The sequence below is a fragment of the Centroberyx gerrardi genome, chromosome 1, assembly GCF_048128805.1.
Source record: "Centroberyx gerrardi isolate f3 chromosome 1, fCenGer3.hap1.cur.20231027, whole genome shotgun sequence".
Lineage (NCBI taxonomy): Eukaryota > Metazoa > Chordata > Actinopteri > Beryciformes > Berycidae > Centroberyx > Centroberyx gerrardi.
The window spans coordinates 1,515,391-1,542,167 of NC_135997.1; the positions used below are offsets into that span (position 1 = coordinate 1,515,391).

Sequence of the window (26,777 nt, forward strand, 5' to 3'; positions counted from 1 at the left end):
TGAAAGAAATCTTCGGCTCTCATGCTGATAAAATACTGTGATAACCGACACCGCTAAAATGAGATCCTCCTCCATGGTGGCAGAAGGGCGTCGGTCCCAGCCGGTCCCAGCCGGTCCCAGCCGGTCCCAGCCGGTCCCAGCCGGTCCCAGCCGGTCCCAGCCGGGCCTGAGCGCCGGCGACTCATGCGGGTCAAAGCTCAACAGATTTGAACTCTGCTTCAAGCAACCAAAGCCACGTAGCTCCGGTCGCACGCCGTTATGTTGAAATGAACAGAAGCTGAAGAAAAGTCAGCGGCGGCGGGAGCGGCTCATGAGGCCCGCCGAGTTTCCAGCAGTGAGGAAGAAGTGCGGGGGTGTTGCATGCTGAGTGGTTTATTGAGTGGTTTATTAAGTGGTTTATTTGAGTGGTTTATTTGTAAATATCCAAAACACATGTATTATTTCATAGCTGAATAAAATTGCCCCCGAAAAAACCCAAAATGCCACTAAAATCAGGTCAAAGGGGCAAAAAAATCCTTTAGAGTCCTTAAAATGCCCTTTCTAAAAGTGTTTTATCCTGGTACACAGGGCATGTATACACACACACACACACACATACACACACACACACACACAGAATTTGTACATACTCACTAGTGCTGAAGCGATGAGTCGATTAATCGATTAGTTGATCAACAAAATCACAATCAACACAAGTAAAAATACCAAAGATTTGCTGGTTGCAGCTTCACAAATACTAAGATTTGCTGCTTTTCTCTGTTTCATCTCATTATAAAATGAATACTTTGGGTTTTGTGGCTGCTGCTCAGACTAAATCAACAATTTGAAGAATAACTTTGGGCTCTGGGAACTTGGGCATTTGTCATTATTTTTGACATTTCACAGACTAAATGATTAATAGAAAACATGATCGATAGATTAATCGACAAAGAAATGAATTGTTAGTTGCAGCCCTGATGCTCACACGCCTGCACAGAGTCTGAGTCGTCACCTTGTTCCCTGCAGGTGGGAGGAACCGGTGCGGCACCAACAACGGTGGCTGCAGCCACCTCTGCCTGCCCAGCAACAAGAGCTTCACTTGCGCCTGTCCCACCGGCTTCAAGAAGGTCGACCACTACAGCTGTGCCAAGAGTGAGTTCCTCCCCTTCTGTGACTTACAGACAGAAAACATTAGCCAGCGGTAAAACCTGTTGCTATTAAGAGTGTTGCAACGAATGTACAGTATGTAGGGTTAAAGTCGCAATGAAACGGAGAATGACTTGTCACCATGTTAGCTAATTGTCCATATCATAACATTCACCTTTAACAATAAATGCAAAAACATTTCTATTTTCTTGTATTTTTCTATATAACAAAATCATTACTTTCACGTCCTGGAAACCATATTTTTAGTGGTGACTTCAGGCTGTACCAGCAGGCGAACATAAAAACTTCAGCCAATAAAACCATCACATTTTTCAGAACCCCCCCACCTAAGTGAAATATCACTTAATTGATACTTTAAGATGAAGCCAATAATTGAGAATAATGCAGTTTTAACATAAGTCAAATAACATATAACTGTTTAGTCCAGTCAAAGGAAAATTTCACTGAAATTGACTATAAGGATGTTAGATATAAGAAATCCTGTGAGATACTTGAGTTGCATTGCTAAAGATGGTTGAAAGAAAGTTTTATACAGTTTTATACCCTGTACTTATAAAACATCTTCTTTTTCATAATTCTAGACATTTATCTTAGTTAAAAAGGAAAGCAACTATAAGAAAAGTCAGTTTTGTATGAATTCCCCTGTAAGCACTGCTAGTTGTGTGTGTGTGTGTTAGTGTTGTTGTGCTGTGTTCCATGTTGACCCCATTGTTAAACCTAGAGCACTGACAGAAGACCTTTGGTCTTTAATCAGGTCTTGACAAGTTCCTGCTTTTTGCCCGAAGGACGGACATCCGACGAGTCAGCTTCGACACAGAGGACATGTCCGATGATGTCATCCCTCTGGCCGACGTGCGCAACGCCGTGGCGCTGGACTGGGACGCCAAAGACGGCTACATCTATTGGACCGACGTCACCACCGACTCCATCAACAGAGCGCTGTGGGACGGCTCCAAGCAGGAGGTCAGTGGCTTCTAGAGGCTCTAACTGTCTGGACTTCATCTCACTGCTGAAACCATCACGCTTCTTTCTGTCCGTGACTCCAGAACAGTGCAGACGCAAGAGAGTGCTGGAAGATTTAAGTTAATGCAATAATGCCATCTACTGGGGAGAATATGAAATTGCAACAGCAATCCTTGGTCTGCTTGTAGTAGATGATGGGTGTAGAGTTGAGTAGCTCTGAGTTAATAATAATAACTTCAGTTCACTTCACTTTATTGTCTATGAGGGAAATTCAGATTGCAGCACAGTGACAACACAGATACAATACTAATACAAAATTGGATGTGCAGTGGATGTGAGAGCAAGGAGATATTTGTGCAAAATGTGTAAAGTGCATTTGAAAATTAAGCATATTTATTGCACATGGGATAAAGGTTTGTATCTAACTTCATTCATATTCCAAAACAAAGCTACAAAGTGCTTTACAGAGGCAAGAAAGCAAAAAGAGGTAATAAAATCAAAAGCACAGGACGTAAAAATAAAAGCCAAAAACAATTGGAACAAAGCTGAAACAGCAGAAAAAGATGAGAGCAATAAAAAACACAAAAGGTGCGTGAAATGAAACAATTACTGTATATACAAGCTTTTCAGTGGCCTCCTGGTGACTCAGTTGGCTGAAACACATACTGTGTAACCACACCAACTTGTAAACAAACAGTAAGATCTTAAAATCAATCCTAGAATTAGCAGGAAGCCACAGCAGGGAAGCTGGAATGGGGTAATAAAGTCTTTGCTGTCCCTGTTCTCCAGGTGGTCGTGGACACCAGTCTGGAGAGCCCAGCAGGCCTGGCTATTGACTGGGTGACCAACAAGCTCTACTGGACTGATGCCGGTAAGCACCCTCACTTCAGATATTCATCTGTCAGTCATACTGCTGATATGTACAGTCCCTTGTGTGTGGATGTACGCTCTTTTCTGGATTTTAAGTCTCCCTAACCCAGCTGTGTGTTTTCCCTAATCTCATGACTACTTGCGCACGTTTCCCAGGAACGGATCGCATCGAGGTTTCTAACGCAGACGGGAGCATGCGGACCGTGCTGATATGGGAGAACCTGGACCGGCCCAGAGACATCGTGGTCGACCCCATCGGAGGGTGAGATGTCTCCAAATTCAAAATGATGATTAGAGTTTTAACCAAAGAGGAGTAATAAGTTTTAAAAAGTAATATATTAACCCCAAAGTTTGTAACATTGAACATAAGCTTTGCACGGCTTCCTCTAACATGTTGTATTCTTTCCCCATAGGTTCATGTACTGGACGGACTGGGGTGCAAACCCTAAGATCGAACGTGCGGGAATGGATGCATCCAGTCGCATCGTAATCATCTCGTCCAACCTGACCTGGCCCAACGGCCTGGCCATCGACTACCAGACCAAACGCCTGTACTGGGCCGACGCTGGCATGAAGACCATTGAATATGGCAACTTTGACGGATCTGACCGACAGGTAAGCAGAGCTTTTATCAACATGTATGTATTTTTACCTCCGCCGAGCAGGTTCTCTGGTTTGTCTGTCTGGCAGAATCTCTCAAACATCGGAACGGATTTCCATGAAATTGGGTAGACAGATCGTCTTTGGGCCAAGAAACAATTGATTTTGCTGATTTTCCTGTTGATCTGGGATTTCTGCTGTTGGACAATTATTGTTTTTTAGCCGTAACTACGAAACTAACAGAGATAGAGACTTTATTCCAAATCCTAAGGGGATGTTAGAAATCAATTTTACTAAAAAGGTAAGTGATAGGAATGATGTGTTTGGGTGTAACAGCAAGTTGGAGAATTGTTCAGCGAGCAAGTACCTTCTAGTTTCTTCTGTTGATTTGGAAGGTACAGAGTTAACTGATTCTTGGTACGGTTCACCAAATCTTTTTTTTTTCTGTCTTTGTGTGCAGGTTTTGATTGGCAGCCAGCTGCCCCACCCCTTCGGCCTGACGCTGCATGAAGACAAGCTGTACTGGACAGACTGGCAGTCCAAGAGCATCCAGAGCGCCGACAAGCTGACCGGCCTGGAGCGACACACGCTGACCGAAAACCTGGAGAACCTCATGGACATCCACATGTTCCACCGGCACCGAGAGACAGGTTGGTGTGCGTCGAGACAGAAGTGTGTGCTGTATGTATGTCCCCCGTCGGACCTGGGCAGCCTCTCCTGACAGATGAAAGAATCCTCCTGTCGCTGTCTTCTTCTCTGGTTTTTGCCGCCTTTCCCGAAGCCCAGATCCAGTGTCTCTGCTGACACTGAGAGGATTAGGGGCCAGGTAAACTGAACCCAGATCAGTGGCTCAGAGGGCAGACGGCCCCTGGGGCTCATACCAAGCTGAAGACTCATTGATCTGACTGATGTGCAGGGCTTTCCTATGTTCCCCGGGGTCCTGGAGTGTTTTCAGTGCCCGTGTGTCTTCCAGTTTGCCAGTTTGTCTCTCTCTCTGTGTTTCTGTCAATTTGCCCCAATGTCCTCATCCAATTAGGGGTCTTGAGTTTAAGCATTTGACCTAGAAACCAGGACAGTGGGTGAGCTGAGTCTGTATGTGTCTCCATCTGCAGTGCATAACCCATGTGCAGTGGATAATGGAGGGTGCAGTCACCTCTGCCTCCTGGCTCCCGCTCCTAAAGCCTCCAGCTGCGCCTGTCCCACCGGGATCAACCTGCAGACGGACGGGAAGACCTGCACTCATGGTAGGAGCCGAACTGTTCGCATTTCAGAAACGTTTGACCCAAAAGTTCAAACAGAGAGGGCATCACACACCAGTTTTCATGTGTTTCCATGAAAAACCAACCATTCTCACTGCGTCAAGTGTGCTGCACTGTGCAGTGAGACGGGGATCAACCTGCTCAGAAACCATTTGACGGGACAGCGACATGCGGGAAGTGGCCAAGTTCAACATCAAACGAGCATGAAATGTTATGGATATTCGAAGATATTAGAATTATGGCACGGTAAAAATTCATATGAAAACAGTTTCTGATACTATTAAAGTGATATCAGAAAAATATTTAGGTCAGGATTTCACAAAATGATGCAGGTAGCAGATTGGGACGATTAAGGATGTGTCAAGTTGAATTTTGGCTCTATATTTACACTGGTTTTCAATGCTGGTTCACACCATGGTATAAACTTCTGTTCAACATCAAAATGTTTGCTAGGTGCGTTCTGTACCATGACATCACAGGCAGGCGCTGTGATGTGTGTTGCGTGTGTGTTGTGTGTGTTGTGTGTAGGGATGAGCAGCTTCCTGATCTTTGCGCGGAGGACGGACATCAGGATGGTTTCTCTGGACATCCCGTACTTCGCCGATGTGGTGCTGGCCGTCAACAGCTCCATGAAGAACACCATCGCCATCGGAGTCGACCCCAAAGAAGGTGTGTGTGTCTCTGTCCTGCGTTTCAAAAATGCACTTCGCAGTATATAAGTGAGGAAAAATCCCACTCAAGTCCTGACATGTGTGTATGGCGCCCCCTGCAGGCAAAGTGTACTGGTCTGACAGCACACTGAAGAAAGTCAGCAGAGCCAACATCAACGGCACGGCACATGAAGAAATCATATCCACTGGTGAGGACAGCGCAAGTATACAATACAGTTCAACTTCCCCCAGTCATACCAGTCATAACTCCATCTCTCTCTCTCTTTTCTCTCTTCTCTCTCTCTCTCTCCACAGGTCTGATGACCACTGACGGCCTGGCAGTGGACGCCGTTGGCAGGAAGATCTACTGGACGGACACAGGAACCAACCGCATTGAGGTTGCCAACCTGGACGGCTCCATGAGGAAAGTCCTCATCTGGCAGAACCTGGACAGCCCCCGAGCCATCGCCCTGTACCATGAGATGGGGTGAGAGAGGCGAAACGTTCGGGAAAATCTTTTGTTTTGGTTTTAAACCAATGTCCATCTTTGAATATATCTGTAAATCTGTCCGTATGTGCGTCAGTGAGAGTTTTCATTTAGCCACCACAGAGAAATATTTTATCTGGATCATAGAAACACACTTTTATTTTTAGCCTATATTACCTTTTTCCACTTGGTACTAATGCCATTGCTGCTGTCAAACTTCATCACAACACTTGAGAAAATCATTTTCTTCATATTCTTTATTTACTATCTAATTAGAGGAAGTAGATGTTCTATTATGGTGAACATTTTATTTTAACTATGTTTTTAAACACCTTACCCTGCAAGTTTTCCCACAACTCACACAGTGTATTAAAAACCTTAACCTTAAACACCTTGTATTAAAAAATACTGTCACCACTAACATGCTGTGGGACTGTAAAGAATCTGGACTTGTTAGTCTTCGTTCTCCAACCTGCACTTCTATTATCTGCTGCTCTAATGCCTCAGTTTCCCCTCAGGGATCAATAACGCTCATCCTAACATCCCATCATCCAGTCTCAGGCCCGTTTTCAGTTCCCTTCCCTCCATCCCTCCACACGCCCTCTGACCTCTCCCCCTCTGCCTCTCCTGCAGCTACATGTACTGGACAGACTGGGGTGAACACGCCAAGCTGGAGCGCTCGGCGATGGACGGCTCGGACCGCGTGGTTCTCATCAGCAACAACCTGGGCTGGCCCAACGGCCTGGCCATCGACAAGGCCGGCTCGCAGCTGCTGTGGGCCGACGCCCACACAGAGGTGAGAGATGACTCCTCACAGCTTGTCACCCTACAAGTCCTAAATCGTAAGGGGACAAAAGCTCTGACCTTTGCACTTTGGTTGATTTTGAACGTGGCAGTCTAAGAATTGAAGCTTATTCTGCAGTTTTTTGGAGATTTTCATGTTTCATCTTAAAGTCCCAATGAAATTACTTTTACTTCCTGGAAAACTTGTGTCTTTCATGGTGACCTCATGTTGCACTAGCAGGTGTAAATAGAAATTTCTAACCAATAAAACCATCAGATTTTTGAACAATCCCCCCCTCCACACCCCTCCCCATTAACTTGTTTTCCATTGGTTTAGACTTTTGAATGATCCCTCACTGCATTATGTCCCGCCTCAGCATCCTGTTTCAACGAGAAATGCATCAAATGCCATGTAAAGATGCCATTTCATGCTCTTCTATGAGTCGGGAAAGTTCAGCGACCCTTGGGCTTTTGAAAACCTTTCAAAACCAATTGGATACACTAAAAAATGCATGGCTGTCGAGCTGAAAACCAGTAATGTAACATTTAGGAGATGGGAGGTTTTCACCCGTCATCATGGAATCAGCGCGGTAACTCGGTTCTCTGTCCTCTCTCCGGTCCTCTAGCGTATCGAGTCGGCGGACCTGAACGGGCAGAACCGCCGCACCCTGGTGTCTCCGGTGCAGCACCCGTACGGCCTGACGCTGCTGGGACCCCACATCTACTGGACCGACTGGCAGAGCCGCAGCATCCAGCGGGCGGACAAGACCAGCGGGGCCAACACCATCACGGTGCGCGCCAACCTGCCGGGCCTCATGGACATCCAGGCTGTGGACAGGGAGAGGCCGCTGGGTGAGTCCGGCCCCGCGGCATTCTGGGGGAAACTAGGGTGACACTGGAACTGTGTGTACGCACAGATTTGATCTTTTTTTATTTTGTAATGAACATCATATTAAAGTTCTCAAGCAGAAGACAAGACATAACAACTACATACTTAACTGACAACTTAAATGTTAAAATGAAAACCGACAAAAAAATAAAAATACAGAAGAAAAAATAAAACCATTCACTACAATAAGTTGACCTCTAAGTTCTATATAACCAAGCAATAAATGGACCCCAAGTAAACACAAAATGGTTCAGATTTGATCTTAAAATGTTTTAACGTACAAGTTAAGCAACTTTTTGGCATCCATCAATATTCTCTTATTTCCTGTCTTATTTCAGTACGCACAGATCTTGTTGGGCTTTGTTCCAGGGTTTAAGTAGGAAATTAGTTTTTAAAAAAGCTATTAACCTTCTGAAAACACATTAGACAGCCTGTAATGTGGATGGCACAAGACTTCTGCAGAATGCAACAAGGATTCTGTTAACAAATTAGTTTTAGTTTCCTTCAGCCATTACTTTATCAATAATTCTCCTCTCCTGAACACATAAGGAAAATATTGGCGTTGGCTTCGGACTCCTCAGCGCTCACGGGCTTTCTGGTCTAACTCGTCGCGGTCTTCACACGCCGGCCGCCGCTGTGTGTCGGTCTGCTGACGGTCTGGATGTCTTTGTCTCCGTCTCCCTTGAACTCTTGAACTCGACTCTTCAAAGTGAATGATCTGGGGACTGAGCTGAGCTTGTTCGAGGATTTCACCTTTTGTGACGATCAAACGTTGTTGTTGTTGTTGTTCTGAGTTTTTGTCACCGCTATTTCCAGTTTCCCTTTAGTTACGGTTATTCCTTTGATCTTCACGCATCCCCGCCGGTGTGGAGTGTAAATAAATGATCAATACGAAGCCACAGCGACTTGTTTGTGTGTACTGTTCGACCGCGATTCTATTTCGGGCAAGTTTGACTTTGCTGTAAGTACACCACCATGTTAAAGTCCCCATGAATAAACTCCCATTTCTTCCTGGGAAACAGAGTATCTTTCATGGTGACCTCATGCTGCACCAGTAGGCATAAATATAGATTTTTAACCAGTAAAACCATCAGATTTTTGAACAATCCCGCCCCTCCGCACCCCTCCCATCAAATAAAACTGCCTTTCTCTCCCTGACTCATATTCCATTGGTTTAGATTTTTGAATGATCCCTCACTGCATTATGTAAAGATGCTGTTTCATGGGGTCTTTAACACTCCTTCTCTCTCCCTGGCCGCTCCAGGCTTCAACAAGTGCGGCAGGAGGAACGGCGGCTGCACCCACCTGTGCCTGCCCCGTCCCAACGGCACGTCCTGCGCCTGTCCCACCGGCATCCTGCTGAAGGGAGACGGCAGGTCGTGTGACGACTCGCCGGAGACGTACCTGCTGTTCTCCAACCGCGTCAGCGTGCGCAGGATCTCCCTGGACACCGGCGACCACACGGACGTGCACGTGCCCGTCCCCGAGCTGCACAACGTCATCTCACTGGACTACGACAGCGTGGACGGAAAGCTCTACTACACTGACGTCACCCTGGATGTTATAAGGTGAATACACACACACACACACACACACACACACACACACACACTTACTCCCTCCACTTCTGGTGGTCGGTACGATTATTGATTACATACCAGGGCTGCACAGTTAATCGTAGATAATTGTATATCACAATTTTACGTTTCCACAATTAATAATTGTGTTATTCAGCGATATTGAAGTGTTTTTATATTCTCAAGTCTCCTGAAAGTCCTGGTGTGGTTTATCAAGCACTTCCATTACTCCTGACCAATCACAGCCTTTTAATGCCAATGTGCACCATGTGACCAAAACTAAAGTTCAGATGGAGAAGCAGCAGAGCAACTTTACAGAGAGTATCTGTGGAAAAGAACAAATTGGCCCGAAGTTGGAGAGGAAAATCCTGAAAATGTTTTAATTCCTAAAAGTGGATCATTTTCTGTGATTTGGAGACACTTTGGTTTTAAACTGGATGACAAACAAGTACAGATTCTGTGTATAGATTGCCTTCGGGTTGTAGCAGTGTGCCAAAGTGGTAATTATTTATTATTTGAATTTTGTAAGTAAGGACACATTAAGAGCAAGACAGTAAGAGTGAAAACAAGACTTTCTAGCTGCAACTACTACTGCGAAATACTGCACTGAAAAAAGTGAAAAGTGAAAATATAAGTGCAATGAAACAATTTTAATCGTGCAGCCCTGTTACATATTGTACCTTGTCTACCTTCCCCGTGTTCCCCAGGCGGGCCAACCTGGACGGCAGCGGCATGGAGACGGTGATCAGCCAGGGCCTGAAGACCACAGACGGGCTGGCTGTGGACTGGGTGTCCAGGAACATGTACTGGACCGACACCGGCCGCAACACCATCGAGGTCGCCCGTCTGGACGGGACGAGCCGCAAAGTCCTGGTCAACAACAGCCTGGACGAGCCCAGAGCCATCGCCGTGTTCCCCAGCAAAGGGTAAGACAGGAGAGGGGGGGGGGGGGGGTTAGATGAAACTTTAAAGGAACAGTTCTTCAGCTCAAAATTAAAATTCAGTCATTAACTATAGAGAGATAAAGAGGTAAATATTGGACTTTTGGACTCGCAGTACAGTCGTTTGGCTACAAAACACTTGGATTCTGCTGCTCAAGCTGTTTGGAGAAATGTGATGGACTTCTCACCGGCTCAGCCTTGTCTCTGCAGGTATCTGTTCTGGACAGACTGGGGTCACATCGCCAAGATCGAGCGCTCCCACCTGGACGGCTCGGACCGGAAAGTTCTGATCAACACCGACCTGGGCTGGCCCAACGGACTCACGCTGGACTACGACACACGAAGGTCAGAGGGGGGGGAAGTAAGGCCTCTGGTTACACTGAGGAGTCGAGTGAGAATAGATTAGATCAGATTTTGATGATCCCTGTGGGGAAATGGGATCATCGCAGCATCAGAAAGTAGGATATCTACAAGAAAAAGACAAATAGAGACACTGAAGATAATACAACAAGTAATTCTTAGAACTGAACATACTGAGAATAATACAAGTCATTAAAAGATACAGCATCTTTGTTGACAGGTTTACATGTTTCAAGTGGATGTGCAAGTGTGCATTGCTAGCTGTTCACATTATCAGGTGCATAGATGGAAGAACATATATACAGTAATGTGTTTATATAAGTAATGTATCAATGTCTCTTGTAAGCTATCAGATTTACAAATGGAGGTAACATGCAGAAATATGTGTAGGACGTGCAGATGTGCATTGTTGGCTCTCATCTGGCATTGTTAAAGGAAAAATCCAACCTAAAACTTTAGGTTTTGTTGATGTACTTTGCATTTCTGGGTCCATTTTGAAATCCATCTTAGAAGAGGCAGAGAGACCAATTTCTCCACCCACAGTAGCCTCAGTAGACCAGAATGCAATGCAGCCACAAGACACATTGCATTTTGAGTAAGGGGCGCGACTGCAAAAGTCTTGCTTTCTTACTCTTATCACTGTCATTATTGCCTCTCCATCGACACTTAAAACCCACAACCCAAACCCAGGTGCAGGCCCGCTCTCTGGGGGTTGTCGAAAGGCATTCTGGGAAACATAGGAAATCACTAACTGAAATAGAAGTGGACGAGGCAGGTTGAGGGAAAGCGGGTTCACCAAAAAACTGAATTCCAACACTTCATCGCATTCAACTCCTGGAACGCATTGATCTAACTGCTGAGATCTAACAGTGTGATAATATCTGAGGGGGGATTTTTCCTTTAAGCGTCCGCAGATGGAAGTTCAGTGTGTGTATGAATCTGTGGTATTTTCTGCAGGATATTCTGGGTGGACGCCCATCTGGATCGGATCGAGAGTTCGGACCTGAACGGGAAACTGCGTCAGGTCCTCGTCAGCCCCGTCTCGCACCCCTTCGCCCTCACACAGGTACCTCCCCCCCGCCCCCCCCCCCCGGCTGTCAATCACTCGGCTGACCCCTCCTCCCGGCTGCCTCCTCCGCTCACCCGCTCTCTCACTCATCAGCTCAATGTGCGACTCACTGGTTGTCCCTCCCTCCTCCGACTCATACTGAACCCATTCGACTTAACCATTCCTTCTACTTCTCTTCATCTCTGACCCTCATTTTTCTTCCTCCTTTCTCTCTTCCCTTCCCTTTCTTCTTCCCTTCCCCCTGCTCCTTGTCTGTGTTTTTCCTCTCCTCTCTTCTTCTCCCTCGTTTCCCCAGTTGAAGCCGGTGTCCTCCCCTCTAACCCCTTTCTCCCGACTCTCGCAGCAAGACCGCTGGATCTACTGGACGGACTGGCAGACTAAGTCCATCCAGCGCGTGGATAAACACACCGGCCGTAACAAGGAAACGGTGCTGCCCAACGTGGAGGGCCTCATGGACATCATAGTGGTATCTCCTCACAGACAGACAGGTGAGGCTTTTCTGCTCGAGACGGGCAAGACGCATCGTCAGTCCGCGCCGCGTTCACGAACTTTACTGTGAAGACACTGATGAAGTGTTCGGCCGGTTGATAAGGGGTCAATGCAGATGGATGGACTATTATAATAGTAGAATAATGTTAAACTTTAGTTACGATGGAGGTGTTGCTGCAGCCTCACAGACTAAAAAGGTGTGGCCCTAAAAGAAGAGATCGCACCGGCAGTTTGTTTTCTTTGGTTTGAACCACACTGTGCATGAGCATGTTGTCTGCACAAGATGCAGAGGGATTCCCCCTGTTTTTGTACCTTTTTTTTAAATTTGTGGTAACAAAAAAATGAAACAATATGAAATAAGTAATATTAGGAAACAGTAACTAATACTGGATTATAAGAATTGGAAAAACGAATGCCTTAAGTTGGGATGGATGTGTAATAATAGTAGAATAATGTTAAACCTAAGTTGTTATGCAGATAGTGTTACAGCCTCACAGACTGTTAATTTGTGTAGAGGCGTTAAAAGGTGCGATCACACCTACAGTTTGTTTTCTCTTGCTCGAACCACAGCAGTAAAATTTACTTTGTTGTATTTGGTTCATTTAGTTTCACTCTGCCCAGTTACAAGCCAAAAAAGTAGCTCATATATTGGACAGAGTTTTGGTAAGCTGTCATGCTGCCAGGTTAGAGATTTTGGCGGCAGGGAGTCAAAACAAATCTGATTCCAGTTTCTGTAATATCTGCTCTTTGCCGTAATTTAGTATATTGAAGCGCTGTTTCACTGCATTTTAACTCCAAGTTTACCCTCGGTTCATTTTGTTTTACTCTGCTTTCTGAGTAACTGCTACTATCAGATGTTGAACTTCCAGCCTCTTATACCCATAATCCCGTTTTGGGGTTGCTTCCTGTAGCTAGTTCAGATTATGTTCACATTATGTTCTCACTCCTACTGAACCGCACCACAGTTAGAGGACTGAGACTCGCATTTCCAGGGGTCTTGGTGCAGTTATTTGGTGCCACCAGAGTTCAAATGTCAGCGTTCTCACCTGGACAAACGAACCAGAATAAAGGAGCAAACGCTCCAGAGTTGGAACAAACCGCTCCAAACATGCTTGATGTGAACGCAGCCTAACTGAAGCCCTCCTCTCTTCTCCAGGCACCAACCTCTGTGGGGTGAACAACGGAGGCTGCACTCACCTCTGCTTTGCCAAGACCAACAGCTTTGTGTGTGCCTGTCCCGACGAGCCAGATGGCCGCCCCTGCTCCACTAGTGAGTGACTGCTGTGTGTGTGTGTGTGCGTGTGTGTACTTGAGTATAGTATGTGCTCGCATTTTGACGCACATTTTAAATTGAAGTGCTAATTAGCATGTGTTGATCAGTCTCAGGTTACGTCCCCACCTCACCATCCAGAGGAACCACCAGCACCCCAGTCCCCAACAAAATCCCCAAAGCAACAGACTCTCCGCAGAGGGGACCCTCACTTGTCAAGTAAGTCTATCTTCCATTTGAATAGCTTCTGAACAGTGTTGAGGAAAGTTACTTTTAAAAAATAATAGTTATTTTACTCTGTAACTAGTTTTGTTACAAAGTGACTCTTTCTTGAAAATAACTTAGAGTACTTTTATGTTCCCCATTGCTGCTGTATGTCCATCATTGCTTTAAAATGCAATGCAAGACTGTTGGTCTCATATAGATCAAGCAGACTTAGATTGTGTTTTTCTTCAACTAGCAACATATTGTCTGCACAATGTGCAGCGGGATTTTCATTTTTATATTTTTTTAATTTGTGGTAACAAAAACTGAAACGATATGAAAGTAAAATAAAAGTAACAACATTACAATTTGAAACGGTAACAAATAATGGATTACAAGAATTGGAAAAACAAATGCCTTGAGTTACCAGTTAGAATGAAAAAGTAATCTGAGAAGGTTAGGGAATGTTTAAAAAGTACAAAGTAATGCATTAACCCCAACGCTGCTTTTGAAACTCCAAATTTTGATATAGAAGCACAGCCACCGTGCAGGGAGTCCTCCACAGCTTTTGACTTAACATACTGTATATGTATAATTTTGACTCCAATATAATTGATATTTGGCAAAATCACCTGTGCTGTGTTTTCTTGTCATTTCATAGCTGCACCGACAAGAACCTAAATGTGGAGGGCTGCTTACAGAGCAACGTGGTGACGGCACCCCACGGTCAGTACAGGATCGCTCAGTCAGCGCTTTGTGTCTGAGCAAAGCTACTGGTTTTGCTCGTAAACACACAGACTCACTAACATCTGTGCCGTCTCTCTTAGGGGAGGGGCTTCATATCAGCTACGTGATTGGTGGAGTTCTGACCATCCTGGCTATTCTGATCCTCATTGCTGCCTTTATTATTTACAGGTAAGTCCAGCTGTCAAGGCCCATTCACATCTACAAAGTTACTAGAAAGAAAACTATAACTATAAAAAAGATTTAAATTGCTCTAAGGAAATAGAATGCCCCCTGTGTTCCCTGTACAACGCTTACTATAAAAACTATCCAAAACCATAACTATATTTTTGATTCGACCTCAGAGCGTTTTCTGGATGTGAATGGGCCTTTAACCTTCTTTTCATTCCCTACTAGAGCTGGGTGATATGGTTGAAATCAATATCATGATACTCATAAGGATTTTTTTTGATATTGATATATATCACGATATGGCTCACATATGCAAAATCACGTAAAAGAAATTGAATGTTCATCCCATTGAACCGAATGGTAATGTTAGGTGTGATGTCAGCTGAAATGTTTAAATAAACAATGTCGTTAAAATGTTTCGTACCTGATTTTGTCAGTTTTTAAGTAAAATTTGCTTGTTATCATCGTTTGAGACAGCTGTATTGTGTCATGATATCCCAAAATCACCATATCACCATGATATGATTCCACTGAAAGACGATAAACGTTCAAATTGAATTATCGCCCAGCCCTATTCCCTACTGCCTTTTCTTACACAGAAGTTAGAGTGATCTACATTTGATATTACAGTACATAGTGTAATTGACTGGATTGACTAAGCCCTGCGCCGTTCCTGTCTGTCTTTGATCGACAGACATAAAAAGTCCAAGTTTGCCGACCCGGGGGTGAGCAACCTGACCTACAGCAACCCGTCGTACCGGACATCCACGCAGGAGGTCAAGATCGAGGCTTCGCAAAAACCTCCCATCTACAACCAGCTTCGATATAAGAAAGAGGTAACTGCTGAGGTGCAGACTGATGACCTTTTATTTGAGTAGAGGAATGGATTTGAGGTGAATCCGTGATGTTTCGGTCGTATGATGATAGAGTGTAGGTGTATGGCCGGTAACCATAGAGACAAATGTCATTCCTGTTTGTCTCTCCAGATTGATTGTGTTGGAATATGGTAACATGTGACACGAGCAGGCACCGAGCCCGGCACTTATCTCTCCCTCTCTCCTCCTCCCCCTCTCCCTCACTGCAGCTCTCTCATCCTTACAACTCCCTCTCTCCCTTTATCTTTTGACCCACTTGTCCCACGGAGAGGTAGCTACGCCGCATGGATGAATCATGTCCTTCCCAATTCTGTTTTCTCTGACTCGTTCTCCCCCTTTTTCTTTTGTTTTGTCTCATATGTTCCCCTGTCAATTCATACCTCTTTCCCTTTCCTATTCTGTCTTTCACTGCATGCGACCTGTTATCTGAAATGAATCACTCCTCTGTTTGGTGCATTTTCAGAGTGCTGTGATCAATAGCATGTCTATTAATGCACTACTTACAGGGTGTTCTGCTGCAACTGACTTATCTCACAAGGTAGCTAAAAGCTTAATGCCAAGACAGATGCATTCAGTTAAAGGTGCTTCAAGTATCCTCTTTGAACATCATATCATTGTCAAATTAACAGTGATACCTTGGTATAATTACCATAAACAAATAAAAGCATGGGGGAGACAATTGATAGTCTCTGTCTCACAGCAGTGGTATTGTTAGTGTTAGTGTTTCACAAAATTAAGACTACATTTCCCATAAACCCTGTTGCGTTCTGTCACAAATAAGATATTGCTGCTTGTCCCCCCTCTGCCTCCCTGGCTTCGCTCTGGGTGTGTTTATTTTGAAAAGCAAGAAGAAGGATAATTGTTAAAGTGATTTCTCCATCTTCCTTTCCCTCCTTCCAACATCTGCTGCCAGAAACTCTTGCAGCTTTAGCTCCGTTTGCTCTGGAAGAACAGAACCTCTTCCTGTTTTGTGCCGTAAAGCGATCCAGCAGATTTCCCTCCAGATCCACCAGGTGGAGAAACTATGGAGGATGCAGAGGAGAGGCTGATAGAGGCTGACAGGCTTCTTGCCGATGGTCTTGTTTGTTTATGGCAGTTATACTAATGTCTCAAAATTAATGCGGTGATGATTTATTGATGTTAAAATGCTACACTTAGCACCTTTAACCATTTACAGTGAAGATGTCCACCTCCCTGAAGTTGACAGAACTAACTGTAGAGGGAAGCACAGCGTTACTAAACGGAGCCAACCTGCTGTGCATGGGCTGTGTTTGAAGATGGTTTTTGTTCTGGAGTGTTTTGCAGTTGGTTGCTGATTCAAGGAAAAATCCACCCTAAAACACTTTAACGCTGTTAAGCTGTTGGTGATGTACTTTGCATTCCCGGGTGTATTTTTCTTCTTGGTGGATAACTGGCCAATCGTAGACGAGGTGACATCACCTCCAGATATTTCCAGCAGCAACAATGGAGTTTGATGTCAGAAAACGTTTCAGCGATCTAAAACATCAACGTCAGGTTTTGGTGTCAGTCCCTCAGAATCAGACTCTTACTTTTTCTCGACTGGAAAAACTCTCGCTCTCTTGTTCCTGCTATGCTTTTGCCATCGCTCTCTCCACCTGCACGTAACCCACAGCTGAATGCAACAAGTTCACAGCCATTTACTGGGGGTTGTTGAAAGGCATTCTGGGAAATGTAGGAAATGACTAACTGAAGTAGAAGTAGACGAGGCAGGTTGAGGGGAAAGTGGGTTCACCAAAACAGTAAATTACAACACCTGATCACAAAATGACTCCTGGAATGTATTGAGCATCACAGATTGATGAGATCTAACAGTGTGAGAGTAGCTGAGGATTTTCATTTAACTTCCTGGTATACAGGGCACCGCTCCGGCTAACTAACCGTGTCTCGTTCTCTAGGGGGGAGGGGACGGAGGCTACACCAAGGAGAAAATCCGCATTGTGGAGGGCGTGTGTCTCCTGTCCAATGAGGAGCTGTACTGGGACGACCTAAAACAGATCAAGCCGTCCCGAGGCGGCCTGCACACCTGCATGCGCACAGACACGGTGTCCCTGCAGGCCAGCAGCGCGTCGCTAGACGACGGCGAGACGGAGCAGCTCCTGCAGGAGGAGGCGTCCGAATGCTCCTCCATAACCACCCTGACCCCCTCCGCCATCACCCCGCAGCGCCACGCCCAACACAGCCTGCCCGACACCGGCTGGGCCTCCGCACGCAAGCCCTCCACCGAGAGCGAAGTGTGAGGGAGTCCGCCCCCTCCCCCCCGCCCCCTCCCCCCTCTGCTTTATCTCACCTGCAGACGCAACACACAGATACAGACAGACAGACATGTACACCTGTATTTATAGCTGGTACAACTTATGCACACAAAGATATTTAGGTACAAACACAGTGATATTTGCATCCTGATACTATGTAGAGTAACGGTACATATGAACCTGATTAGACACAAGCAAGTTCACATAAACACAACTTCTGTCTCTGAAACTGGGACTCCGTCCTACTTGTGCACACACACATATACACACACACACACACACACACACACACACACACACACAGTGCAGTCCTCCAACAGTACCCTCAGTGCTACTGCCTTTAGGCAAACTGATAAAAGACAATTAATGAGCATGCTGGAATAAGAAAGCAAAAGACTCTGGGGAAGAAGTGAGCAGAGACTCGGTCGTATCTGGAGCCTTTTTTTAAGGATGCAAACTCTCACCGCGAGGGACGCTTCTCTGTGTAGAACGTTACATTTTTTGGTGAACTTTTTTGACAAAGCTAAAACGATATACTCCTGGACTATGTAACACAGTGCTCTCTCTAATGCCACTCATCATTTTGCCATGTCTTTATGAACTCTATTTATGAACGTTTTGTACTTTCAGAGTGGGTTTGCTTATTTTAGAGAACGGTGAGAGTGTTGTGTCGAACTATGTACAGCAGGACCCAGGTATTCAAAAGTTATATTTATGACAGTGCCAAAGGGCGGGGCTTCACAAAGTCTCCATGCTTCTTTCTTCATCTACACTTCACTACAAATGTATCTTAATGGGGTGTTTGTTTCATTTGACTCGCTGACAGCCAGGAAACTCTTTCCCTCACCCATGGGAGACTTCTGGTGGTTCCATCTGCTTCTGATATCTTGATTTACGGCCTCCAACGAGTCGAGCAAGGACTTGGCTGGTACTCTCAATTGATTGCAGAAGTCCATTCATCCTCAACAAAATAAATTTTTTTTTTTTTTTTTTTTAAGTTGTAATCCAACCGTTGCTGATCCTCGGGGATAGCAGAGGAAGCCGCGATGAAGTATAGCCTAAGTGCCAAACATTTCTTTGTTTTTCTTCTTCAGCTATATTTATATTTCTCGGAGGTTGTAAAATGTACGTGACATTCTTTTTACGCATTCTGATTAAAGTAGATCTATCAACTCTGAACCTGTAATGCAATGTGCACTCGCAGTATCTGCTACAGTACAGTCTCACAAATGATTCCCAGCATGGAATACACTTAGGAACACTGTGCGTCTCTCAACCCATCAGGCAGCGAGGGTTATAGTTTAGAAATATATCACTGACAACTTAATGAATCATTAATTTAATACAAGTAAAGATATTATGCATTGCTTTAACATTGAAGAGTACCATTCTATCTGTCGTTTCAAAATATGGTACAAGGAAATATATTACTATATTGACATATATATCGGTTAGACTTTTCAAAACCATGTATTTTGAAGTATCTTCTACAAGTTCAGCAACTTGCTGATTTGCTGCTAGACAAAGCACTGAGGCCAATGAAAGAGGGTCTTGGCAGCTACATATCGGTTGGTTGATGGTCGGCCTGCAGAGCGTCACCACGATCCAGTAACCAATCACCCGGCTCACAGTCCCTCCCACTCTGCTATAGGATCGCTTAACTGTACAGATTTTACCATGCGGATATAAGCAAACATTTGTGTTGAAGATATTGTGTTGATTATGTTGTATAGTCTTTTGTACAAAGGGATTTCATGACCGTTTTTGACTTGTATTAATTTTACTCACTGGAGAAGAACATTTTTGTTTTTGCTGGATTAAGAAGATGCCAGTTATTTAATAGTGCTCTTTTATGTTATGAAATATTGGTCGCGTATAGCTGTTGTAAAGTTAACAAAAAGAGGTATTTATGATTTCTTTGTTTGGTTGTCACTTAATGTGTAAATATGAAAAGACTGTATATGTATTTCCATTGCAGTACTAACAAGCTGTGTTGTGTGATATAGTGAATTATCCCTTTGCTATCTTTTAATATAAAACTGCATTTGCATTTCAATGAAACTTTTGGCTCACTCATCCATGTTAAATCATTCACTGGTTGGACGCAATATCTTTATTCTCCTCAGATAATTGTATCATAATACAGACAATGCTGGTGTTTTTGATCACTGACATGCAACAAGAGCAAAGATATTTAAAGTTTTTAGAGAATGTTATCATGGGAACACGCCCTAAATGACAAAATATGACAGATAAAGGAGGTATATAAGATAAGATAAAGGAGATTGCCACAATTGTTCCTTTTACATGGGTATTTTTATATAGACTAAAACTCAAGATGTATTTTTTCTGCTTATCATCCCTAATGATAAACTGTCGTAATCCCATAATACATTTTCTAAGGATAGTATTCAAATGTCACAGCAAAACTGTAAATCCCTATACTAGGAAAATCATAGCAATACCATAGGAGATTAAATAAAATCAATTAAGTGTGATTATGTCAGTATAAACTCACTGAGTATGGGACGCTATAAGGCTCTGTAGGAATATTCAATTTTTTAGGGATGGGATAACATTTCATCTCACTGACATATTCACTATACTGAATACCATGTTAACTCTGTATCATATAAACAGAGGCCTGATTGAGCACATCAAGGGGTTACAATGTGAAGGGATTCTTCTTTCTGGGTGTTTGAGGTCGTCTGTCTTTTATACAGACAAACAGAGGAGAGAAGGAAATATGCAGAAATATCCACAACAGGCCATTACCTTAAAAAATAATAAACATACACAAGGGAACACTTTGACTATCCGCGTGAGTGTGTGTGTGTGTGAGAGAGAGAGAGAGAGAGAGAGAGAGAGAGAGAGAGAGAGAGAAGGAGAGGGAGGGGTGGGTGTATAACTTGTCATTGGTGGGTAAACAGGAAGAGTGTTTAAACTGTCCAATGAACTTCCACCATCGCCCCAGCGGTTGAGCCAATCAGCTATAAGCTTTACAGAAGGCACTTATTTAAAATGAAAGAGTTTGGCAGCGGGCTGGACGTTGAGCTGTGAAGAACAAGAAAACCACGCAGATTTCAGGGTATTTATTTATCGACTAGCATATATCCCTCGATCTTTGGTAAGTTAACATTAGGTGATATTAGTTTCACATTTAGTAGGCAGCTCAGTTGGACGTTTTTGACGTAATGATGCTAACGTTAACAGTTACGTTGCTAAGCTAACTTAAGTTAGCTAACAACAGTTGCTTCAAGAAATGCTTGTCAGCAATGTTGATGAAACAGTAACGTTAGATAAACCGCTAACTTAAATGTTTTCATTTCGCTTGATATTATGCATAGTCTAACAAACGTTTTTAGTTGTTTACGGTGAATTGGCTAACCTAGATAACATGAAGTTAGCGAACAACTTGTTTTGCTTGGTTCGCTCTTGTCTGCTGTCCTTCCAGCTAATCAGTTCCCATGTCTCTATCGTTGCAGTTCAATAAGAAATCCATATAGATAATCATGGGGGATGATAGCGAGTGGATGAAGTTACCAGTCGATCAGAAATGTGAACACAAGGTAAATAAATACAAGCCCGGCAGACACGGTTAACGTCTCTTACAAGCTATCGTTAATTAAATATGTCTTCTCCTGAAATCACAAAGGTCAGGCCAACATTTACACTTTATGTCAACGTATTCATATTATTCTGTTCCATCACCACACGGCCATCTTGGTAGGTAAACAACAGTTGGTTGTATTAAATTAACAGATTATTGTAATCAAATGACAGTCTCAGCCAGTGAGCTGCGTGTATGGTAAAGCAACATATTTTCGTGGAAATGTATACGACATCATGGGAATACTATGAATTGGCTTCAATCAGTGAACATTCAAAGTTGATTGTAAAGAATGTCATGCTTTTATAATGTGTATTCATCGCAAATTGTCAACAGGGACATCATACCAGAAAAACATTCAACTAGCTTTCCTTAGTCACATAAAACAGGACTGCAGTGACATTTCATGGCCTTTGTCCCAGGTGTGGAAGGCCAGGTCAGTGGGCTATGAGGAGGCTCTGAAGCTCTTCCAGAGGATCGATGATGAAAAGAGCCCAGAATGGGGGAAGTTCCTGGGGCTCATCAAGAAGTTTGTGACAGAGTCCAATGCAATCGTCCAGCTGAAGGGACTGGAAGCTGCACTGGCTTTTGTAGAGAAAGCACATATAGCCAGCAGGTAAAACACACACACACACACACACACACACTGACAGCTGATCAGTTCTGATGATACTGTAATTGATATTATTTCTCTCTTGCACATTATTTTATTTGTATAGCACATTTCATACAAAAAGCAACACAATGTGCTTCAAAAAGCGAGCAAGTATTGCTCTTTAAGTAAGAGCAATACATGTATAGTAAAATAAAATAAGAACATACATGTCATCATACATAAAAACATGCATACACATGCAGAGGAAATAGACAATTTAAAGTGCATATACATTCAAGTAAAACTGCAGCAGACTTTTACTCTAAAAGCCCAACATTAGTGTATTAAGTCAAAACGGCTAGTTAAAAGCAGCAGTAAAAATAAATGTTTTAGGTCTACTTCTAATAGAACGAAGTGTTTGGACAACTCTAATGTCACTTATCAGGGAGCTATATACCTGTTCTCCTGTCCTTTCTGCAGAACGGTGGGAGAGGTGGTGAGCGGCGTGGTGAATAAAGTGTTTAACCAGCCCAAGGCCCGGGCCAAGGAGCTGGGCTCTGACATCTGCCTCATGTACATTGAGATAGAGAAGGCAGATGCTGTACAGGAAGAGCTCATCAAGGGCCTCGACAACAAGAACCCCAAGATCGTTTTGGCCTGTGTAGAAACCATACGCAGGGCGCTCTGGTGAGACTGAGCTGGGCGTTGATCTGAGCTGTTCATGTTGTAGTCATGCCATTTTCTAGCGTAAACATCAGATTTCTGTGTGACTGATGTCTATGTGTGTTCTCGGCTTTAGTGAATTCGGAGCCAAGACGGTAACTGTGAAGCCCATAGTGAAAGTTTTGCCAAAGCTGTTTGAGTCCAGAGAGAAGCCGGTGAGAGACGAAGCAAAGCTACTGGCTGTAGAGGTCTACAGATGGATCAGAGATGCCTTGAGGCCTTCGCTTCAGAGCATCAACGCTGTGCAGGTCAGCATCTGATTGTGCATCTTTGACAGTAGGCTTAAGTGTTAATAGATACATTTTGTTGCTGTATGTGAAGGTTAAAATTAAATTGGGAAACAGTCTAATGCACAAAATAAGTTGTTTATTTGCTATAAAAAAAATACAAGCACTTCAAAGCAATAAATGAAGTATAAGTATAGGCTTGATTGAAAGGGATAAATTGGTTGCCACAAATTTCAGAGAAGGTCCGCACACAGAAATATGCCCCACCAAAAATGTATTCTGTGCAAACATACAATGCTTCAACCTCAATTGGTCTTCATCAGGTGTGTTGAATTGAAATGGTGCCATCTGTGTACATTTCATTATTTTTAATATGGATTAAATAGCCTACACCTCATTCACATCAATCTCAATCACATAAACACAAGTTACTCTGACTTGGAGAAAAACACATGTGCAAAAACCGCAGTGTCCATACAGTCATATTGGGCATGAACAAGTGGTACTTAAACATCATCCAAACTGTTTTGTTTTTCTTACAATTTCTTACATGATAATTGGTCGCCACTCATTACAGAATCCTCAGTATTTTTTAAAAGCTAAACCAATAATCCTAATCCATACTGGGAGGTAAATCGAGTTGTGTGTCATGTCTGCCCTCCACAGTGCTATAATCCTGTGCCTGCAGGTCTTAACCAAGTGTGTTCTGATGTCTGTGTTTGCCTCCAGTTGAAGGAACTGGAGGAAGAGTGGGCCAACGTGGCACCAGGAGCCCCCAGACAGAGCCGCTTCCTCCGGTCCCAGCAGGACCTGCGGGCCAAATATGAGCAGCAGCAGCAGCAGGCGGACACAGGGGTCGACCCGGCTGATGGTAGGCAACCCACTCTGTTTTCTTTTACAACTTCAGGGAGAGCGGAATGCTATATCTTGATCTGACACATGTGCTCTCGTAGAAGAACCCGAGGAGTCGGCCCAACAGGTGGACGCCTATGAACTCCTGGAGCCAGTGGAGATCCTCTCCAAACTGCCCAAAGACTTCTATGAGAAAATTGTAAGTCTTTGCTTATCTTGCAGGGATTAAATGAAGTTGTTTTTGTTTTTCTTTCCCAAGTGCCTGTGCGAGTATTGAATGAACCTCTGTTATTTCTTTGCAGGAAGCGAAGAAATGGCAGGAGAGAAAAGAGGCACTGGAGGCACTGGAGACACTTGCTAAAAATCCTAAACTAGAAGCAGGAGAGTATGGGGATTTAGTGCGAGCACTGAAAAAGGTACTGAAAACTTTTAGGATCTTGCAGATTTCAAATCAACTACATTACCAGCTGTATGCCAGACATGAGTCTCATTTTTTGTCTTTTTTGGTAGGTGATTGGCAAAGACAGCAATGTCATGTTGGTGTCTCTGGCAGCTAAATGCCTAGCTGGTTTGGCATTGGGTCTAAGGAAGAAGTTTGGGACGTATGCTGGCAATGTAAGTTCCCTCATGAGTCTTTAAGCACTGAATCATAATTTTTAATATGTGTTATGGAGTTCACAATTCAATACAACCACATATGTAATAAATAAAAGTTAAATGACAAAGTCTGACTGTGCAGATTTATCTTTATTTCTGAGACACAAATCTAGCATTGGCTTGCTAGAGTGTGAACAATTTAAAAATGTCTTTACAAAGTGCAAATAATATAAATTCAATAGAGAGCTTGAGAAACTGTGATGGGCAAGCAGTCTCATTTGTGATTACTACAATTCATCAAATTTATTTTTCTGCCTCACGATACACATTGTCACATTTTTGTATTGCGATATATTGAATTTCGATATATCATCTCATCCCTAATCATAAGACTTTGTGACTGATGTGCAGTTAACAACATTTTCATCTTTCCTTCAAGGTGGTGCCGGCTATTTTGGAGAAATTTAAGGAGAAGAAGCCACAGGTGGTACAGGCTCTGCAGGAAGCCATTGATGCCGTGTTCCTGACTGTGAGTTGGATGTGGAAGCAGCTAATTGGTTGTTTAATTGGAGTAATTCCTTGAACATTTACCTGCAGCCTAGTCCTCTGATTGTTTGATCACTCCATGTCCCCCCCCTTAAATTGTTATTGGTGTTTAGTGACACTGAGGAAGTAAATCTGTTCTGGTGCTTAATGAATGGAATTGTCTGCATTTAGAGATTTCTTTTAAAACATCTGCTTCAGAGAATTTACCTCAGGTCTCTGGATCAATGTTTAATTAGTCTACTAATCAAAGGTAATTAAGAGCCCTTTATAAGGGCAAAAACTGTTCCATTTTATCACATCACACTCATTGGACTAGAAATCATTCATTGACCATATTGGCCCATATCATCCCTCTTGATCAGTCAGTTGGTACATTTCTCAGGGATTGTTTTTCCCCCCCAGACTACGCTCCAAAACCTGAGTGAGGATGTGCTGGCTGTGATGGACAACAAAAACCCTTCCATAAAGCAGCAGGCCTCGCTGTTCCTGGCCAGGAGCGTCCGTCTCTCCGCCCCCTCGGCCCTGCCCAAGGCCCTGGTCAAGCCCCTCTGCACCGCCTTGCTCAAGGTTCGCTAATGCCGCATCAGCTCTACTGCTCCTGATGAAAACTGATTTCTAAACCACCTCGCTCCTCTGATCCAGTTCCATTAGCTTGGTTATAATGCATTAAATTATATTGTTTCAGAGATCCTAATTAGACCTGTGCTGATATGAAAATTTCATACTGCGATTATCTTGGCCAAAATTATCCCGATAATTATTAATAAGATGAAAACCTTAACAGTACTATAATATGCTTTGATTACTTAATTATCATATCAATCACGAGACCAACAAATAGCCGGTTATCATGGTGGTCACGGTAATAAAAATTAGGGGCGGTGTCATAATTGTTATTGTTTTATATCGCAATATATAGTAATACCGGTTATTGTCCCATCCCTAAACCTAATCCGTTTGTTCCTCCCTCTGTCTCTCTGGTAGCAAGTGAATGATTCTGCTGCTGAGGTGCGTGAAGCTGCGTTCGAGGTTCTAGCGAGCATCATGAAGGTCGCCGGAGAGAGGGCCGTTAACCCCTTCTTGGCTGACCTCGATAAGGCCAAGCTCGATAAGGTGAGCTGCACGTTTCACATACAAAGCCGTTCAAATTTGTGCCGAAATGTAAATCGAAATGTGGTGAAGAATGTTTTTAGAATCCCATTATTAAAGGATGTTCATCCAGTTTCAGGCCTCATTCTCAATCAAATAAGGTATTCCCACATTCCTCATCATTTGAATTCAGCCAATCAACTCAACTTAATGGCAAATCACTTTTTATGACTGAACTGAACACTTCCCATAAAATTAAGTGGATCTGATTGAAGGAAATGTCAAAGAGAACTTGATTTTATTTTGACACTAAAATATTCTGTGCCAGTAGAGAAGAGTCTCGCTGAAGCCATTGTCAAGTGGGAAATAAAGCTAGGGAGAGCCTTTTTTTTCTTTTTTTTTTTCTATTCATCAGTCAGTGTGGAGTTCAAGATTAGAACATCGATGGGTGTTGTGTTCTTTGTTTTAATCTTTAATTAAACCAGGTAAATTCCACTTAATTAAAAATATCTTTCAAGGGAGGCCTGTACTTTTTTTATAGAGAGGGCAGCACATAATGATGCAATATAAAGAAGTATAAAATGAAATGGTGAACAGAAAAGAGAGGGAGAGAGTTTGCTTTTGTTGTATGTGGGTTAGCGTGTATTTCATGGCCTTTTGCACCCATGTGGGACGCAGAAGGCAGTTGGTTCAGATGCAGGGAGGAAATGGTCGGTGCAGTGAAGGTGTGAACTGGGAAAAACAGTTGGCGTTCAGAGCAGTCGTAGAAATCACCATTCCCACTGAGTCAGACTACAGCCTGAATATCGTACTGTATCTTTTTAGAGCCTTTATTTATACTGTGGTGTTTTGTTTCCCAGAGCTGATTTCTTGGTTATAGACAGCCGAGAAGCTGAGAAAAAGCTTGTTTTGTTGCCT

General features: G+C 43.5%; 2 protein-coding genes across 2 annotated transcripts in view; both read left to right on the forward strand.

Moving 5' to 3' along the window:
• Positions 1-17,736, forward strand: part of lrp4 (low density lipoprotein receptor-related protein 4) — a 38,776-nt gene extending 21,040 nt beyond the window's left edge. The window contains exons 13-35 of the mRNA XM_078288447.1: positions 1,006-1,131; positions 1,901-2,109; positions 2,899-2,980; positions 3,136-3,241; positions 3,393-3,594; positions 4,040-4,229; positions 4,692-4,823; positions 5,367-5,507; positions 5,611-5,697; positions 5,804-5,975; positions 6,609-6,771; positions 7,385-7,610; positions 8,912-9,215; positions 9,932-10,150; positions 10,376-10,510; positions 11,483-11,591; positions 11,890-12,082; positions 13,240-13,353; positions 13,464-13,572; positions 14,219-14,283; positions 14,385-14,472; positions 15,167-15,308; positions 17,264-17,736. Coding sequence (XP_078144573.1) covers positions 1,006-1,131; positions 1,901-2,109; positions 2,899-2,980; positions 3,136-3,241; positions 3,393-3,594; positions 4,040-4,229; positions 4,692-4,823; positions 5,367-5,507; positions 5,611-5,697; positions 5,804-5,975; positions 6,609-6,771; positions 7,385-7,610; positions 8,912-9,215; positions 9,932-10,150; positions 10,376-10,510; positions 11,483-11,591; positions 11,890-12,082; positions 13,240-13,353; positions 13,464-13,572; positions 14,219-14,283; positions 14,385-14,472; positions 15,167-15,308; positions 17,264-17,605 — 3,656 coding nt within the window. The 3' untranslated portion in view covers positions 17,606-17,736. The remainder of the gene's footprint in view (positions 1-1,005; positions 1,132-1,900; positions 2,110-2,898; positions 2,981-3,135; positions 3,242-3,392; positions 3,595-4,039; positions 4,230-4,691; positions 4,824-5,366; positions 5,508-5,610; positions 5,698-5,803; positions 5,976-6,608; positions 6,772-7,384; positions 7,611-8,911; positions 9,216-9,931; positions 10,151-10,375; positions 10,511-11,482; positions 11,592-11,889; positions 12,083-13,239; positions 13,354-13,463; positions 13,573-14,218; positions 14,284-14,384; positions 14,473-15,166; positions 15,309-17,263) is intronic.
• A 2,908-nt stretch (positions 17,737-20,644) lies between these two features.
• Positions 20,645-26,777, forward strand: part of LOC139910173 (cytoskeleton-associated protein 5-like) — a 30,070-nt gene continuing 23,937 nt past the window's right edge. The window contains exons 1-12 of the mRNA XM_078282552.1: positions 20,645-20,747; positions 21,106-21,189; positions 21,653-21,846; positions 22,306-22,512; positions 22,625-22,796; positions 23,505-23,646; positions 23,729-23,826; positions 23,930-24,043; positions 24,138-24,242; positions 24,664-24,753; positions 25,173-25,337; positions 25,755-25,883. Of these exons, the coding sequence (XP_078138678.1) occupies positions 21,133-21,189; positions 21,653-21,846; positions 22,306-22,512; positions 22,625-22,796; positions 23,505-23,646; positions 23,729-23,826; positions 23,930-24,043; positions 24,138-24,242; positions 24,664-24,753; positions 25,173-25,337; positions 25,755-25,883 (1,473 nt within the window). The 5' untranslated portion in view covers positions 20,645-20,747; positions 21,106-21,132. The remainder of the gene's footprint in view (positions 20,748-21,105; positions 21,190-21,652; positions 21,847-22,305; positions 22,513-22,624; positions 22,797-23,504; positions 23,647-23,728; positions 23,827-23,929; positions 24,044-24,137; positions 24,243-24,663; positions 24,754-25,172; positions 25,338-25,754; positions 25,884-26,777) is intronic.